General features: G+C 39.5%; 1 protein-coding gene and 1 long non-coding RNA gene across 3 annotated transcripts; one reads left to right on the plus strand and one right to left on the minus strand.

Annotated features, from left to right (window-relative positions):
• Window positions 1-2066: 2066 nt before the first annotated feature.
• LOC102082512 (uncharacterized) lies at window positions 2067-6397 on the plus strand. 2 transcript variants are annotated; one of them, XR_003213542.1, is made up of 4 exons: window positions 2067-2146; window positions 2319-2441; window positions 2924-3010; window positions 5366-6397. It is a non-coding gene; the product is annotated as an uncharacterized LOC102082512 (long non-coding RNA). The 2 variants fall into 2 exon arrangements; XR_269763.4 differs by lacking the exon at window positions 5366-6397 and adding an exon at window positions 4549-5205.
• A 2990-nt stretch (window positions 6398-9387) lies between these two features.
• ubac2 (UBA domain containing 2) lies at window positions 9388-17401 on the minus strand. Its single transcript, XM_003438290.5, has 10 exons — window positions 17211-17401; window positions 16695-16819; window positions 15589-15708; window positions 14929-15035; window positions 14646-14769; window positions 14506-14553; window positions 12631-12739; window positions 11754-11896; window positions 11133-11279; window positions 9388-11049 (listed from the first exon to the last, which is right to left on the minus strand). Exons 1-10 carry the CDS (start codon window positions 17239-17241, stop codon window positions 10942-10944), a joined length of 1062 nt encoding a protein of 353 aa, XP_003438338.1. The 5' UTR covers window positions 17242-17401; the 3' UTR covers window positions 9388-10941.
• Window positions 17402-19187: the final 1786 nt, after the last annotated feature.

The raw sequence follows: 19187 nt of genomic DNA on the forward strand, positions 1-19187 counted from the left end.
TGGCGAACTTATGGCATTTGATATTTACATAATTAGTGGTTTAGAGTTCAAATGAGAAATTACTTTTGCCACATGCAAAGTCTTGATGCCACCTTTTCTATAGGCTGGTCTGAACACTATTATTAACTGTCCCAACTTAATCAGTGTGTCTACCAATATTCAATTTAAAGGAGATGAAAGATGAGGCCAAACCTTTTCTTTTCTTGGCATTTCATTTGAGAGCCAGTCTGTAAGTGTGTCTTTTTTACGCGTTGCTATCTATAATCTGAAAATGTGAGAATATCTGTGTCAGATGAAATTGGTTGCACTCTTTGCTTGTCATAACCAGTACTGTCAATCACATCCGAGCATGGCATTGCTTATCAATACAAGCTGCTTGTCTTTTGGCTCGGATTTGAAGCGTCGTGATCCTCTAAATGCTACAGAAAAAAAAAGCCACCCCGGCACGTAGTGCTAGACAACCAAATTACCCTTCTTTTGAAAAGAAAAAAAATATAATCTGTCTGTTTGTCTCCTGTATACCCACACATCCACACACAAACACACATTGTAACACATGGTTGATTCGGTACTGCTGTTCTGCCAGCAACATCATCACTCTCCTTCCTACCCTTGTCTCCATGGAGACAAGCTTCCAGAGCTGGCTGGCTCCAGACCGTTGTGAATCAGCACAGACTAAAAACGGAAGATGGGGAGGGGGTCTCTTTGTGTTTAAACATGACTGAAAGAACACTGTGAGCTCTGTGTTAACGTAGTCCCAACAGTGACGTGATCAAAGTGTCCGAGTACTCCTGCATACAGATGTGAAAAAGGGACCAGCAATACTCTGAAAAAAATGTCTAATTTTGAGATTTCATGCTTGTAGTGTATTAAATATTTCAATTTTTTAAAGCTACGTCTTTCATTCAGCCATGACTTGACAATATTATTACTATTTACATTTTGGTTGATCTCAGTTTTTCATTACAAATAATAATCCCTTTATTTCACTCACCCAAAAAGATCAGATGTCATAAAACGAGTGACTGGATTTTGAAATTTGCAATGGTAATAAGAAGTGGGAAAACTATGGGCATCCCATTAAAGAAAATTTAGTCTATGCTTTGTTTTTCAGTTATGCTAGCAGCATGGCTAAAGCAACTGCATTGTCATCCTTTGGGTTGGTCAAACTGCATATGCATATGCAAAATACCCTGCATATGTTGCTGAAGCAGCGAAAACTGAAGTTAGCAATGAAACTCGTTGCACTTCAGCTACACATCTATGTGAATATTTTTGTATTTCATGTTTTTTTTTGTTTTGTAATGTACTTGTCAATCTATTTCATAAGTTTCACATTTTTCAGCACCACCTGTAGGGTCTGAGTCTACACGTTCAGCACAGTCCAGTCTTTGCACACACTGTGCTTGTTCATTGTGACGAGAGCATCAAGACGCTCAGCAAACAGTCGTGTGAAAAATAGAGTACGCCTTCTGGCAATTTTGAGCTTCCTACACGTAATAAAAAAATTATCTGGTCGTCATCAGGTTCTAAAACCACATATTACATTATTAAACAAAAAACGAGGCCAAAATACAGTTGCTTCGGTTCACTGAGGTTTGTGGGCATTCATGCACAGCTCTCTTAAGGTCCCACCATAGCACTGATTGAGGTCTGGACTGACTATGACAATGCAAAACCCTGATTGTCTTTCAGTTGTTTCTGTGGTAGTTTCAGTTTCTATGAGCATTGCCTGATCTGACCTTGGGGTGAATTTTCTGGGACTCCTGAAAAGATTGGTAATTGTCTCGAATGTTCCACCTCTATGTAATCTTTGCCATCCTAGAATGATTGACTTTAAACTCTCAGCTTGATGGGCAGCAAAAATGTCTTCTGTAAGATTACTGCTAATGTCTTTCCTTCTTGATACAGTATCAACACACACCTGAATGCTCCAGGCCAGCAAACTGCCAAAACCTGTACCTTTATAGAGGTGCTTACATTTGCTGATGATCACCTAATCAAGTGGATTTGATTAGCAGCACCTGGCTGCTACTTACCCTTGTAATTACTGTGAAAGCATTGAGGATGTACTCAGTTTTTCACACACTGCTATGCCATGTGTTGTTGTCCATCTGTGGTTGGAATGACCTAATTTTAAGATCTGGTAAGGACCTGAGGGCGTACTTTCGTTATCACCTGCACTTTATCCTGAAATGTGATGTATAAGGTTTTATGTGAATTACATGACTAAAATTAGTTTGATCAAGAGATTTCAGACCCTCTTCCATGTTTTGCTTGAAAAATTTACTTCTATCATCTGATTTCCTGTAACATAGGTCAACAATATTTTTATGTCCTGAAGGTAGAGCTGCTGCAGGCTGCACTGACTTAAGCATGATGGTGGCAGCATGAATTTCCAATTAGCACTACTTAGAAAGACTGATGGAGCACAAACACAGGTAGGTTTATGTAATGAGTAGGCAGAAAACACATGAGAGGGTAGAAGGAGAGAGGTTTGCTGAAATGGCCTCTCTGATTGCTGTTGAGTCAAGAGAACATCTTCCTGCTGTTTATTAGTTGTGCAGAAAGAAACCAGGATCAGCTCTAAGCTTCCATGATAAATGAACTGACAGCTGAACGTTTCCACAGTCAGGACAATGTTGGAACTGTTTAGTGAAGTTGGTTTTAGACCGGATGTAATGGATCTGCTAAAGTGTTTGTGTATGAGTTTACTGAGAGAAGCAGCGGAAAAGAAAGCTTTCATCAGCTTAACACCTTCACCTTAACTACAAGCATGAATGGGAACTTTGTGTTCATCATAATTATAGACACACACGCACACATACACACAAGCATGCACGCATGCACAGATGCATAAAAATAAATGCACTCACGCAGGAAGCATGCCTTCATGCCATACCTTGTGTGTGTACAATTACAGAGGAAGTGAACCTAACTAAAGGTCAGAGGACACCAAGAGATTCCTGGGAGTGTATTCAGTGCTGTGCAGGGGCACTGAAAGAGCAAGGTATAGTTTATAAAGAAGCATGAGAGTACCACACAGTGTTTCCACGCTGGTCAACATCCAGCAAATGTTAGATTTCTTGAGCGTGTCTGTGGTGTATTAGAAATTCATTGTGGATAAAATAAAGTGAAAAGAAATAACAGAAAAAGCTCAGAATTTTTAGATGATTTTTAGACTGTAGGACAGTTGCATTTTCAGGTGGTGGGGGGGAAAAGACCTAAAAGCTAATTCTGATTCATCCATTTATTCTCATAGTCACTCAGCCAATTTATTGTAATGGGGAGTGAATCCCAGCAATCACTGGATGAGAGCTGGTTTATACCTTGGATAGGCTGTCAGTCTATCATAGGGCCAACATAAAGACAGACAACTACTTATATTCACAGCTATGGCCAATATGCAATCACCACTTAACCAAATGGTGGTGTAATCGAGGTTTGCATGTTCTCCCTGTGCATGCGTGTATTTTTCTCCACCAGTTTAAAGACACTCATGGTTGAAATATGAATTTTCCTGCACATGTTCATCTAGGTGTCACCTCAAATTAATCTCCTCCCTGTCGCACTATAAAAAGGGGAGATGATCATGCCTTCGGTGAAACACAAATGCTGTTCATCTGCCCTAGAGGAAGGACAAAACTTGTAGACATGAATAAGAATAAGCTTGGTTCAGTGAAAGCTGCTAGTCACATGTGATTGTGAGCTGGGTTTTTTGTATCCCATGGTTGCAAATTACTGGATTTTGTGGGGTTGTGGCTTTCTTATAATTGGGCTTGGTCAGGTCCAGGTGCAGCTGTACTGAGCGATGTCGACAAACCAAAGCAAAAGCAAAAAAAAAAAAAGTTGCACATCAACAAGCTGTCATCATGGCTAGAAGATGAAAAACAGGTCGAACAAAACCACAGATTCCAATGTGAACCTAGCCGAGCCCTAATGATTAAAGAAGATTGCTCTTCTTTTGACGTAACCAAAGCAAGCACAGACTAAACAGACCATAAGTGGCACACAGGACCAAGCACACAATGAAAGTGAAATGCCAAACCTCTGAATAGCCTGCAGGCAGGTACACAGTTGTGGCCCATTAACTATGAAGTTTCCCAAAAAAAAAAAAAAAGACTAGAGCAGAACATCAGTGGCCTTTGCCGCTCACTCTCTGCCCTAGGAATGAGATGAGAACAATCTCACATGTGGTGCGCAGAGCACTCAAGTGCGTACATGCAGGCAGACATACACGAGTACGTGCAGTACTGCTGCAAAGACACATCAAGCAGCAAGTGCACAAGACATGGCCAGTGTTTTTTGTTAGAGGGAAACAAGCAAATAAATGATGTCATTATCTCAAAGCGCACAAGCTTGAATATTATTACCATATTAGTGGGAGACATTTGGCATTCTTGCCTTCCATAGCGATGGACTGGCAAAGAAAAAGAGACAGCATTGTTCTGTATAACATTACAATCATACAGCTGATATTTCATATTTTAGTTATGAGACATGCAAAGTCACAGTGAGACACCTCCAACCCCACTTTTTTTTTTTTAGCTTCCTCTTAAACAACGTCAGGAATACCTGGGCGTGTTTCTGCAGAAGGAGCTCCCTCAGGGCACTTCCCTGTGCATGTCTGTTAAAGCATTAGCCTACAGGAGGCATACAAATGATCGTGCAGAAACATGAAGAGAGCAGGCGGCGGGCTGTAATACGGGGTCCCCATGGCAACCACACAAAACGGCATGCACTCACCATGGCAACAGAGCGGAGACATCGGTAGAGCTGGTGATGGCCTCTGGGTGTTTGAAGTGATACATGCGGGCCATCAGCAAGCAATTCACTCACGCTGAAACATAAACGCTAACACATTACGTTTGTGGGTAAACAATGCCCTTTCTCCCCATAAATAAATAAATTTCAACTGGATGAATCCAATAATTAAAAAATGGGTCAGGTTCCTCTCCTACACAGCTTTATTGTGTGTGGGGTTTTTTATATTAATTTTTTCACTTCTACCAGGTGACGTTAGCTATTTTCCTGCAGAGGCCTGGTCACTGTTTGTTTGTTGTTGTTGTGGTGGTTTTTATTTTTTAACAAAAACAGGATTTATTAGGTCTAAAACCAGGCAATACTTTTACATTAGTGTCAAACCCATTTTAGTTCATGGATCACACATAACACAACCTGATCTCCAGTGGGGCTGACCTGTGAAACTGCTGGATTATTAAGTAGCTCCGAATTGTTCATTGTTCAAGTGTGAATGAGAACAAGTGCATTCTGAATTAATTTAGACAACGTGATAAAATGCCTGAGGAAAATAAATAGTCAAGTATGTCTCAGTTTTCCACATTCAGTCTGTCTGTCATTACAGAACTATGCTGCTGTCCTAAATCAAAGAAACACATCAGCACAGCTTGGCCGAAGCAACCTGCTTCAGTGTGGTATGGCAGGCTTTGGGTAATGTCTTTGTCATGAAGACCCTGAATTGAATTGAATTGAATTATATTATCAGTTCGAACAACCATTCATATCTCTTGTAACCACATAATGCTTTCTGATGTAAAAATGTAGAAAAATTATACCCCCTATCTTTGCTTTTTACAGTTTCCAAATCTATGCAGTGACACAAATTGGATCACTCTTCTTTCAATGACTCCCTTTAGGAGTTACCACACCAGATCTACTGCCTCCATCTCACCCTATCCCTAGTGTCCTCCTCTCTCTCCTCATTCACTACACCCATGAATATTCTCTGTGGTCTTCCTCTTCCTCCTGTCTGGCAGCTCCACAGTCAACATCCTTTTTCCAGTATATCTACTATCCTTCCTCTGCAAACCAAACAATCTTACTAACTTCATCTTTGAACGACTTAACCTGGGCATCCCTCTCTACTTATTTCTAATCCTCTCCATTCTGGTTGATCGCACTGAAAATCAACTCTGCCACCTCCAGCATGGCCTCCTGTTTCTTTGTTGATGCCATCGTCTCCAAATCATACATCATAGCAGGTCTCACTACCATCTTGTAAACCTTTGCTTTAATTCTTGCTGCCATCCTTCTGTCACAAATCACCCCTGGCGCTCATCTCCACCCACTCCACCCTGCCTTTCACCTCTCTCAAACACTGTCCATTGCTTTAAATGGTTTGCCCCAGGTATTTAAACTCATCTACCTTCACTATCAAGCTTCAATGATACACCTTTCTCCCTCTCATTCACACATATACCTGTATTCTGTTTTGCTTCAACAGACTTTCATTCCTCTTCTCTCCAGAGCATACCTCCACATTTCCAGGGTCTCTTCCACCTGCTCCATACTCTCATTTTAGGTAATAATGTCATCTTCAGACATCATTGTTTTTAATTACTCAGTTCAACACTTATTATTAATAAAATTGGAGGTGGCAGCACTTTCATTCTTTCTTTGTTTTAGCTACTAAACCAACAGAGTAAAGAGTGGTATCAATGTTCTCATCCAACTCTAACAAGGCAATCAATGCAATTTAACTCTAAATGTGCATGACTTATGCATTAATTATCTAAGTCTGTATCCTAACGCTTATTACAATTTAGCTCAAAAGCTAATCTGCACCAATAACCAACTAAAACTTGCAGCTGCAGGTGCAGAAACACAAGGACACCGCTGACTCTGCTCCTATTACAGTATATCATACAGTTAAAGTATATCATGATGTACAATAGAGTAGGCATTGTTTAACAGAGTCACAGACAGCTTAACTGAAATGACAAATATCCCCACACAACTGCTGATGCTTCAAGGTCACAGTGAGCTGTACTATAAATGGTAGTGGTTTTCCTGCCAGACAAGGAGAAACCCCCTGAATGTAACTATGATACGTCATTGTTCTGTTACTGTTGCTGCTGGTCTTCCTGGCTAAACGCATGGTTTTTAATATAAACACATCAAGATCAGATCAAGGCAAAAAATAAATAAATCTCCAAAAATTCCAGATTATAAACAATGCGTGATTAATGTTGCACATTAAGTGGGCATTTCACAAAAGGATCTCCATAATGAGGCTGGTTGTCCGTGAAGTTTTTTTGCTTATTAATCATTGTCTTTAATTAAACCTCAGTGGCACAAAGAGATCTCAATCACCGAGGATTAAGCAGCTTTTCAATTCAGGAGCCATTAAAAGTCGCACCGCTTGACTGGTTTATATATCAGCTGAGGCTGAATAAAACTGTGTCACTTTGAACTCAGGCGGCCTTTTAGGTTTTTGTTGTTGTTGTTGTTGTTGTTTTTTAAATTGCATCTCTACAAAATTTCTGATGAGATTTCAAGTCCAATAAATAAATCCAGTAATCCAAATAAGTCCAATAAATCTGCCCTCTATTTTTATTTTTTATTTTTTTAGGAAATGGTTGATGAACTGTTTGATTTTAAAACTCTTTGGTGTGAAGACGTGCATAATTTCTCCGCATTGATATTCAGTCACCCTGGAGCGAGCCTGTCTGCTGGAGCTGTCTACTTAATGGGAGCGGGTGGGTGTGGCAGAGAACTAACTGGCAATAACAACACCACGGGTCTGACTCGATGTCTCCATCTAGTGATCAAATGAAGCTTATCATGGGCAGGTGCATTTTTTTTTAAAATCAATAACAGCAATTATGACCACCTTTAAAAAAACGTTTTTGAATCGCGTATTGTAAGATTGCAGTTGAATGCTTTTCTGTAATATCTGCTGCAGTCACTTTGGGGGTTTCCTATTGAGCATCTAGCAAAGTGATATAAATTGATCTTCATTTAAAAACAAAAAGCTATGTACAGTTACAGCACAGTTGCTCTAATATGCACAAAAGGATATAAATCTTTACCCTGGATTTTGATCTTTATAAATCACATTGTTTCTGCTTTAGCTTGTAATGTATAATGGCTTATATTTTGCAAACCACTCATGCATGCCTCCCTTAATTCTCTTTTGTTCCTTTTGCTTTTTGTGCTATTAAAAGAAAGAAACTGATACCTCAAGAGGAAGTGAAATTACAAACTCAAAAAAGTGAAAATAAATACAGAACTATTTTTTTTTCAACAGATAACTGAGCCCATGTATTATCTCGGCAAAAGGCTTCCATCGTGTGTTGAAAAGTAGCATTATTACCAAATAGCAATCCACTGTTAAGCCCACAATAAATGCATAATGTACGCTTGCTGGCCACTTTGTCCACCTGTTCAGCTACTCATTGATGGAAATATGTAATCGGCCTTTTAAGGATATAGACACATTCAAAAAAAGTCTGATGACGTTTAAACTGAGGATCAGAATGGGGAAGAAAGGTGATTAGAGTGACTTTGAATGTGGTATACAGTTTCAATTTCACTCTATTTTAGAAACAACTGAGCCACTGGGATCATTCCACACAATCATGTCTAGGGATTACAGAGAATGGTGCGATAATTGTTACATAGAAAGTAATGGTGTGGGGGCATGTTTTCTTGGCACACTTTGGGCCATTATGACCACAATGTATGCATCTTGTGATGAGTGCTTCAAGCAGGATAACACACCATGTCACAAAGCTCAAATCAACCGAAGCTGTTTTTAAAAACATACCTACGAGTTCACTCAAATGACTTTACCGTCTCCGGATCTCAATCCAGTAGACCACCTTTGGGATGCGGTGAAAGGAGATAGATGTGCAGCTGGCAAATCTGCAGCAACTGTGTGATGCACTCAAGCCCATATGGACCTAAATCTCTGAGGAAAGTTACCAGAATCTTGTTGAATCTGTGCCAAAAGGGGTCCAACCCAGTACTAGCAAGGAAGTCCAGGGAGTGTATTTTAATATGGTAAAGGTCAGTCAAACTGTAAATCTGTCCTTCCCTGGGATTTAACATCTACTTTATCATTTTTTTAATTTTTTGGTCAAATCTTTTTTTGGATATCTATCAATAGATGTTTGAAATGGAAATTTAGTAGAGGCGAGAGGCAGGGTCCACCCTGGGCAGGTCGCCAAGTCTGTCACAGGGTAACACACAGAGACAGACAACCATTCGCATTCACATTCACACCTATGGGCAACTTAGAATTACTAATTAACCTAAACCCCCTAACTGTAAGTGTTTGGAATGTGGGAGGATGCCAGAGTACTGGAGAGAACCCAGGCAAACACGAGGAGCACATCCACACTGAAAGACCCCCCTGGCCTCATGGTGGAATTGAACTCAAGAACTTCTGTTGAAATAAATTATCAGATTAAATTGTTGTAATGTAGGGTTATATGGGTTAAAATGGTTTAATGACTCCAACAAACCAAAATAAACACTTAAATGTCATCTTAGGATTAATGTTTTGTCAACTTATGACTCATTTCAAACACAGGCTTGTTTTATTTTATTTTTTTAAGGTAAACACTCATCACAATAACACAATTCAGTCATCAAGTTGATTTATTCCACAGACCAAACATGATTCATTACAGTCCATCAAAAAGTTGACCATGCAACAAGTCTGTCATCACATCCATATATTTTTAAATCACTCTCCAAAAATACAAACACAAATGACTCTTCTCAGTGGTCATCATATATTATCAATATTATTATGCACAAAATATAAAACTAGCGTCCATCTTTGAAATCGATACACTGCTGCTGCAGTATTACTTCTCTTGCATGTATGTTTATATACACAAAATTAGTGACTATGCAACACATAGTCTCCATAAACCTCTCGCCATGATATTGCATAATAAATATCAACCGACTTCTAAGACTTAGTTTGAATTAGACAGATGTGCTGGCAGCGAGAAAAAAAAAGACTCAGTTAAGACACAATAAATAACCTTTCAATGTGTTTGTGCATACAAGAGCATGAAATAAAGAAACAAAAATGGTTAAGGGGATGAAATATGACCTCCTTGAAGGCCTTCTGTGCATCTGTGTAGGTGCACTCGCATGTGATTGGGATTATGTCATTAACAGAAAAGTCTCCTCAGGGACCCTGAGATAGCCCATGTAGCCAGCAAACAGCCTGTCTGTCCACAACACTGTACAGTACTTGTAGAGTTAAAATGGGTGAAACCAGCCAGCCCCACAAGAGTTTGGCTCTTTACGTATCTCTCAGTCAGGCTAACTGCTTTGTTAAAACATCTCAAGCAGGAAAGGGTTGCACCCTGTTACTTCCATGAAACACTGCCAAGGTAAAGAAGCAAAACCTGTGTTGTTAAATCATTGTTTAGTAGGTTATATTGTTTATGTAGTCTTTTTTTTTTTTTTCCCAGAGTCCCCACTAATTTATTTTAATTTTGGCAGCATGAAAATAAAATAAAATGACAGCAGCACAGCTGATCATGTAGTGCACAAAAATCTTGCACTTTTTCCCTTTTCACTTCTAACCAATTATCAACGTCTAGAACTCTGGATACACAGGACAAAACATTGGGATACAAACTTTACTTTACATAGCTACTGTATATGTTGGCCTGTGAGATGTCAGCTGATTTGTCAACTCTGTTTGAAAGAAGTAGCCTACTTTTTATTTCCACCAGTGGACTGGAGAATGTTATTTTTAAGATGTACTCTTAGAAAAGCTCTTGACTTGTTTGATTTTTGTGTTTTGTTTTGTTTTTTTTCGGGCACCTTGTTAAGTTAGAGGCCTGACTCATCTGCCTTGAGCAATGACGTCTGTTTCACACTACAACAGCCATCAGAAAGCGATGACGCAAATGACATCCACTCTGTGCTTCACACTTCATTCATCAGCCTGCTATCAGGCTGAGCTCCTGTTGGGGCAGCCTAACACTGCTTCAGGGGAGCAGTGACACTGCCTTCATATAATCTGTACAAATTTTCTTTGTCGTCTCCTTTCCTTTATTTATTCTCTTTGACTCTGAATTATTTGCTTTCTGCTTAGCTTTTCGCTCATCTGCTTTGGTTCCTGCTTTCTCTTTCCGTCACCTCTTTCCCCTCACTGAGCTGCTTCCCTCAGTGTTGCAAGAGGAAGTTTGTTGCCATATTAATGTCATTATTTGAAGCTCTGAGCGCCTCGAGGGCATCAATCCTGGAAAAGCCCATTTCTACTAAACGTGCAACCTGCAGGACACAAGATAAAATCAGCTCAAAGATCAGCACAGAAACATTCACACAAACACAGGAACACCGAAGTAAACGTCTACCTGTTCTTCTGCTACAGGGGAGTTGTCCAGAGAAGGTGGCTGTGTGGATTGGTGCTCCTGAGGCTGAGGACGGGGCTGTACTGGGACGCGGTTCTGTCCTCTGTGTCTCAGTGAAGGGAATAACCTGGTCCACTGTAGCAACCCGCTCTGCACAAATACACAGACAAAAGCAGTATGTAATACTTTGTAATACTATTCACTTCCATCTAGAGAACAACCAATCCAATACTAATATCAGATATCTGCCAGATACTCTGATAGCTCAATGATTGTACAGCATATATCTTTAATGACTTTAAAAAAAAAAAATCCCCTTCTCATGTTTTCTGACTCTTTTTCACTAGTTCTGCATTTGGCTGTCAGTGTCACTACTGGTAGCATGAGTTGATACCTGGACCCTACAGAGGCTGCACAGGAACTTTAATAACTTCAAATGTTGTGCACCTACCTACTTAAATGATCATGGTTAAATGTCTGACTACAACCGTAACTGTAAGCATACTTCCCTCTTTCTTTCATTGCTGTACACATACGGTCATGTGGCATTAGAAGAAAAATTAATTTCTGAGAAACTGGGTGATCTATGCATAGGTTCAGTTTTAAGTCTTTGTGTCCATCTACCTGTGGCTGTTGTCTGGCATTCCTCCTGGCCTCGTTGTACTGGGCCAGTAGCAGCTGTTGGTCGAGCAGCTCCATCCTCTGCTGCCTCTGAACGTCAAGAGTGGCACCCATCCCCAGAGGTGTCTCGCTGGTAGGTTGGGAGCCTTGACAAACACAGATATAAACAACAGATTCATCTTAAAAATATCATAACATATCTGTACACGAGTGGATAAGAGCTATGATGGATCATTTAGCAGAAATTCAGTTTTTCTATGAGGTTTCAGGACCTCATATCCTATATAGTGGTGAACAAAGTAGATTACTATTATGTTTCGCTTCAGTCAGGGAACAATAGTTCAGTTAGGGAATTTGACATTGTTAAGCACTGACTATTTTGAGGCCGATAAGCACTCTAAAAGGCTTAAAATCAGTGTGCGGGACATTAGGGATTAGAGAGGAAGAGCTACTTAAAACAGAACATTAAAAGGTAAGTAATCTATCGAGGAAATGTTTTAAGAGGTAAAAGTAATCTGCACATTAACATAAAAAGCACATTTTTAGTTTAACTCCATCTGTTCACACTTTATTTAGTAAAACTTAATCTATGAGTTCATAGATTGGTGGGCAGACGACAATATCAGCCTTTTATAGCTGAGAGGTAAAAATCTTTTTAACCAGCAGTTAAAAAGATTAGTCAGCAGTGACAGCGGTACATTTTATCATTTTAAGCCACTCTGCATCACAGCACTAGTCAAATGCCTAAAAGGTATGTATATTATTATCATTAAGTCAGGCAGAAAGAGACAACAACCCCACGTCAGGCTCTGCAACTCTTGTCCTTGTAAAAGGGATTTAGACAGGATTTGTGTTTGTTACTACGAAAGGATGGACTCACTTGAAAAGACTGGCTCCAGAATATATTGTCCAATACGAGACACCCAGGCAGGGACAAACAGGATCTTCTGTAACCGTAGGACACTGGAGTGGTACAGTCCACCTGAGATCTGAAAGGCATATTTATAAAAGTACATGTGGACATAATACAGAAATAGCAATCTTTACTGAATACAGATTAAATTACACAGTAGAAAGTAAGGCAACAATATTAAGTGCTTCCACAGATATAAAATAATATAGGGCTGTAAGTAAAGCTGGAATTAAAAAATATTTTCCTCTCCAATAAATCCTTTGTTTATTTTCCTCAGTTGCTTTAGTGATAAGATGTCAAAGAAAGTCTATGATCATGTCTTCAAAAGCTTTGCTTGGTCTAATCAGCTTTCCAAATCTTAAAACCCTGTAATGTGAAAAAGAAAGTCCCCCCCCCCCCCTCTTTTTTTATTCCAAGGATTTAGGCATAAAGAAAATCATAATCATTGAAAAAAGAAAAAAAAAGAAAGAAAAAAAAAAGTTCTAAATACGGCCTCAGATGAACAACACATGTCATATTACACCTAATCATTATTTATTTAACAAAACTTAAGCCAAAATGGAGAATCAGTGTCTGAAAAAATAATCCCGTCTCATGATTCAATAACTGCCATACCTTGAAGTAATCACTTTCTGTTTGACTATCAGGCTCTCACTTCCTTGTAGAGGATTTTTGGGCCACTCTTCTTTACAATGGTTCTTCAGTCCATCTAGGTTTGTGGGTATTTGTTTTAGAACAGCTCTCTTAAGATCCTGCCACAGCATTTCAATTAAGTTGAGGTCTGGATTTTAACTTTCTTTTTCAGCCAATTTGTTGGTGATTTCCTGCTGTACTTTGGGAACACTCTCTTGTTGCATGACACAGTTAGCTAAGCTACACTTTAGCAGTCGGACAGATAGCTTCACATTTGACTCTAGAATACTTTGGTATACAGAGGACTTGATGGTCAACAAAACAAATCATCACCCCTCTACCACTGTGTTTAAGAGTTGGAATGAGATGTGTGTGCTGTGTTTATTACTTGCTTAATGTGGAACTGTGCATTATAGCCAAACATCTCCACTTTGCTCTTGTCTGTCCACAGAACATTGCTCCAGCAGTCTTTGTTTTAGATGCAACTTTGCAAACACAAGCTCTGCTAACATGTCTGTTTTTAAGACAGAGAATAGAAGCAGCTTTGCCTTGCAAACTCATCCAAAGAAGCCCTATTTTCTGAGTTTTTTAAACTGTACAGTCATAAACTTTAACATTAAAATGGTAATTAAGCCCTGAGATCTAGCTCTAGTTTTGACATTTTTCTGAGCATTGTATCATGTGACCTTGGGTGAATCTGTTGTATGAAATGTTTTCCACTTGTGAATAATCTTTCATTAGAGAATGATGGACTTGAAATTTTTTTTGCAATTGCCTTCCCATATTGATGTGCAGCAACATTCTCTATTCTAAGATCATTGCTGATGTCCGTCTTCCATGGCATTGTTTTAACAGATACCTGAATGCTCCACTGACAAACCTTCTGCCTCTATAGAGGTGCTCACACTTAGATTAGCATCTGTTACTACTTATAAATAATAGACTTACTTTAAAACCTTGGAACTGAAAGTAGGTAGACCTTCTTTCTCACATGACTATATATTTTTTAATCAATCAATCAATCAACTGTTTGATTAATACTGAAATGACGGTATCATTTGATTTTGATTTCTTTGACTCGTACTGACGCTGAGTCCTTGATAATCACCATTATTTATCCCTGCTGGTCATGAATAGCTTATCATGTTTTAAATGCTGGTACACATGCTAGATATATATTCAAATGACAAGAAGAATTTATTTACTCACCAATCCACTGAGTGCAAGGAGCCACATAAAAGGACTGGAAGTCAACAGCTGTATCACAAAGAACAGGATGATAAAACCGAGATCAGTAAGAATTCAAACTTAAAAGCAAAATAGACTTCCACGTGTCCATAGGGATTTACCTGTAAGCCTACTATGTAAACCAGGGACTTGTTGGTGATGTGGATGCGACCCAGTACCTGTGTGACTGGCATCCTGGGGATAGACAGGTAGAAAGGCACAAACAGAGAGAAGACTGGTGCAAGCCTGTGGGAGGAGAGAGGGAAAAATCAAGAGGACTGAGGTTTGGGCTTCCTTGTGGTAATGAAAACTGTTTAATTGCAGAATTGTCACAGGTCATAAAAGTGAAAAAGTCTACTTTTGTTTTAGTGATGCTGCACGTGCGTTATAATAAATCCTACTTACAGTCCTGAAGGCAGTTCTTCCAACTCATAGTCAAACAGAAACTGGAAAGCCTTTGCCAGCAAGAAATCCATCAGTGCAGAAAGACACCAAGTACCAAAAAGAAAGGACTGGTAAAGGGAAAAAAAGGCCACCATATAAGATTATCAGAGCAGTACATACCTATAAAAAAACAAAACAAAAAAATTCACATTGTATTAAGTAAGATGAGTTAAAAGTGACTGAGACCATAAACCTGGTCTCTATCTAAAGTCACAGCTGGGGAGTTTCACTTTCCCACAGACTTCTACAATCGGGCTTCTTTTTATTGGTGGCCATTACAAAGCCTGGAGGTTTAAGGCACTTCTAATTTATCTTTACTGTTCACAGAGATGTTAAATCATTCTTTTATATACAGCCCATGAGTCTTCAAACATTTGCACAAACACAAAGCCACCTAAATGAGGAAGTTATGCATTTTCTTCCCTAAAAGGTGAATTTAAAACAGAGATGAAACTCATGCTGATTCTGACTGCTGATCACACCTATGAACTAATTATAATTTGGGAGAATAATTTTTAATCACTTTATCCAGGACCATCCACTCCTCACTGTGGTTCAGCTAAATCTCTGGTTACACTCCTTCCTTAAATGCTTTCATCTATCAATAGTTTTTATACTTACAGCAAACTTCCTGGTGCCAAATCTCCTTTCAAAGATTCGAAAGTTGTAAATGAGCAAACTGCTGCAGAATGAGTCCTTGATATCGAGACACACCAGCCTGCCACACAATAATCTCCACACCTACAACAGAAGGGACAGAAGAGTTATACACAGACACTTGCATCCAAAACATAACAACAAATAAACCCCTGTATAATAATGCCATGCGTGTGTGTGCTAAATGGTTATATATATATATATATATATCACATTTCTGAACCAAATACTAGTAAATTTTACCATAAATTCCAACAAAAGTTTTATTAAAAAAAACAAACAAACTCAAAACCCATTTAGCAACTTCTCTTAGCACAAATAACATCTCCATAAGCTCAGACTCAGATGTAATCATGTGACCTAAACGGGGAATTTTAGTTTCGTGATAACAGGTCATTACATATGACGATAAGATAATTCCTGTCACACCACACACTGCTGCCTGGTTGATGGTGTACTACTGAGCAACATAACCTGGTTTTGTGTAAGCAGGCTTGACAACAGTGTATATCACCTTTCTTTGTCAACCCATGCTTTCTGCTTCAGGATCTTACATGCTACTCAGTGTATTCAGGTCTAACACTGTCCCACCCCCTGATGCAGGAAGCATGGACATCTCTTTGTTTGTTAACTTTCAGTTAAGAAAGTAAAAGTAAGAAAGTAACTTTGTTGACTGAATATTCTTTGTGATAAATAACCTACAAACTTAATCTGTTTTAACCTGTGTTCTATTAGATGTAAAACAAATATGGTGACAAATTAGGACAAGCATAAAAAAAAAAAACATTTATGTATTTTCTGCATCACCAGAATACATGCAAATTCTTGGAACAGGAATTTTACTCCACAGCTTTATTCTGCAGTTCAACAGGTAAAATGGGTTTCTTCAGCAGACAGTCTATAAGCAAAACCTCAGAAAGACCAACAAAGCAGGTGTCCGTCCTCCGAGACAAGGTGCGTTTGTTCAGGGTCTTTAGTCCTGGTGTAAACTATCAGATGGCACTAGGTGCTGGTTTCAGCGTTCCCTCTATGTTTCACTCCCAAACACACTTGTAGATGCCGGGCCGTACCTGATGCTCCTGTGTGATAGCCTGCAGGTGGTACACGAACAGGTCTTGGTACCGTGGCAGCAGGGTGAGCATAACAGTCAGCCCATTTAGAACCAGAAGAAGGCTTTTCGACAGAGGAGCCTTGTCTGTCAAAGACACACACAGTATAATTAACAGCAATACAGTAACACCGTCGTTTTGTTCATCGATTTATTTAGATATTCTTTAAATATTGCCCAAGAGTTGTGAAGACGGAAGGGCTTGTTTGTATACAGAGGCGGGGCACACATAGACACACAGCCACTTCAGTACTACGAAGTTAGCATAATATTCACTTTATTTGAACACTGAGGCCTTAGCTGAACAAACTGGATACTTGGAAACGTCTAACTTCAGGTGCTAATTAACAAACCGAAGCCTTAACTGATAGATACCGTTCTGAGTAAATGAATGACAGCGCAATGCTAACGTCAGGTAGCTAAGCTAGGAGTCCGATGAGACTCGCTGTGGTTTTAACGGCGAATTCAGGATACTTACAAAGGCCACGAGAACCGGTGGTTGTGAACATGACGTCCAGGTACGTTACGGTGTCCAGGCGACGGCTGTCAATCCAAATATAGCGCCAAAGTGACACTAAAACACCGAAATAAAGTTGGAGACAGGATCCATGCTGTAACCGTGGAGAGAAAGGCAGGGCAAAGGACTCCGCTACGGAAGCCCGACAACACCTAAAAGGTTTCTCTCGCAGAAGCCAAAAATGTTAAAAGAAATTCGTCCTGTGGGGGTCGCTGTTGTTCTGTGTTGAGCCCGGGATAAGTCTCGCTGCTCAGACATTTTTATGGGTGAACTTCAGATTCAGGTTCAGTTTCGGGTTACTTTATTTGTACCCATAGGCAGGTTTGGTCTGCTGTAGTGAGTCATTCATCCTCACGTGTGCATTTTCAATACAGACATAGATCACAGATAAACACATGCTTAGAGAATCCACATAATATCGTGTAGGAAAGCTACAATATGTCTATCTGACTGATAGCTGCTGGAAGAAAGCTGTTTTTAAAACTTGATGTTGTGCACTTTGAGACCAAAAGCCTTCAGCCAGTAGGAAGAAATTGAAACCCACTATGCAAACGGTGCAAATCATCAAGTAAAATCAAACCAACTGCTGTAACCATCTGGTGTATGCTGGGTTCAGCCTGTCAAACCATTTAACAATTTCATTAAGTGAGTTTATGTTCTTTACAGATATATATCCATAACTATGAGACCAAGGAAAGGGATAAAACAGATTCAGTATAAGCACGGTGAAATAAAACCATCATGGTTTTATCAATCTGGAAACAAGAAAACCTTCTCATGCACGGCAGTCGCTGATGCCCTTTTTTAAGTGCAGCTTCACACTCATTCGTTTCTGTGAACGTTTTCTGATTCATTTTGCCATCACTTCCTGAAGACATGCCACAGCTCACTGTTTTCTGTTGCTTCAAGTGCTTCGTAGATTAAAAAAGTTTTAAATGAAATAAAACTGTAAACATGAAAATTTTAATTGCATCTACTATGATAAGAAAATGCTCTATATTGCTCAAAAGAGCAAATTTATATATACTATATTGATACTCATATACCCATATCACACCATCTCTGAGAGCTGGGTCACCTCCATCAGCCAGCTTAGAGAACACAACCATTAGGTCTGTATCCTCAGGTTAAAAGCTACTGCAATAACAACTGGGTTTTTGTATCCATGCTGAAATATCAGGCATTTCAACAGTACAGATGCTGCAGCTGGATGACCCTCAGAAAGGCAGTATTTTTTACACACGGTGCCCCCTTGCTGTTATCTTATAAACTAATCCAAGGGGATTATCAAGGCCTGAAGTCTGATCTTTAACCTTGTCACCTGTGACAAGTGTTAGGTATGCAATAAGTATTTATGCAGCACAGCAGATGTTTATAACTTCAGCTTTCTCAAAGAGTGCTACCCATGTAAATTATTCTGGGGCCTTTGAGCAGGATGTGACTACACAAGTCTAGCTTAATGACTTTTTCTTATGGTCATCTGGCGTCACGCACACAGTGTCATATCTTGTCAAGGTCCAGACTTCCTTTGCAGAGGCCCTGCTTTGTCTTATTGTCCAATAGCTGCCAGTTTTAGTCACATCAAAAAGTGTGTATAGCTTCTTGCCTGGCTGTGATAGCTCCAGAACCAGTCGATCCAAAGCCTAGTGCATTTGAAAAGATATGGCGAACAGCTGTCTAATAGTGTTGCACTTTCCCCATCATCAACAGATGCAGTTGTGTTAGTTCCCATTGGTTAGTTCCCACCCATTAGGTCTATTTGGCTGCCTGTGGTCAGATGTGACTGCAAAGCAGAGCTCAGTAACAGCTTGCTAATTGTGTTTCAGACCTTCTCTGTCACTGATGTAGGAGTGAGGTCTAAAAAGGTTGCTTTGCCCCTGTTCTCAATCAAAGATAATCAGATTAAACAGCACGGAGATGTGTGTATGTATGTGTTTG

Source organism: Oreochromis niloticus, linkage group LG13 (genome assembly GCF_001858045.2).
Source record: "Oreochromis niloticus isolate F11D_XX linkage group LG13, O_niloticus_UMD_NMBU, whole genome shotgun sequence".
Lineage (NCBI taxonomy): Eukaryota > Metazoa > Chordata > Actinopteri > Cichliformes > Cichlidae > Oreochromis > Oreochromis niloticus.

Coding starts and splice junctions, on each gene's coding strand:
- ubac2 (XM_003438290.5), bottom strand. CDS start 17,241: ATGTTCACAACCACCGGTTCTCGTGGCCTTT. Junction 15,709..16,694: donor CTATCACACAGGAGCATCAG/GTACGGCCCGGC, acceptor CTTCTGTTGTAG/GTGTGGAGATTATTGTGTGG. Junction 12,740..14,505: donor TCCTTGCACTCAGTGGATTG/GTGAGTAAATAA, acceptor TATGCCTTTCAG/ATCTCAGGTGGACTGTACCA.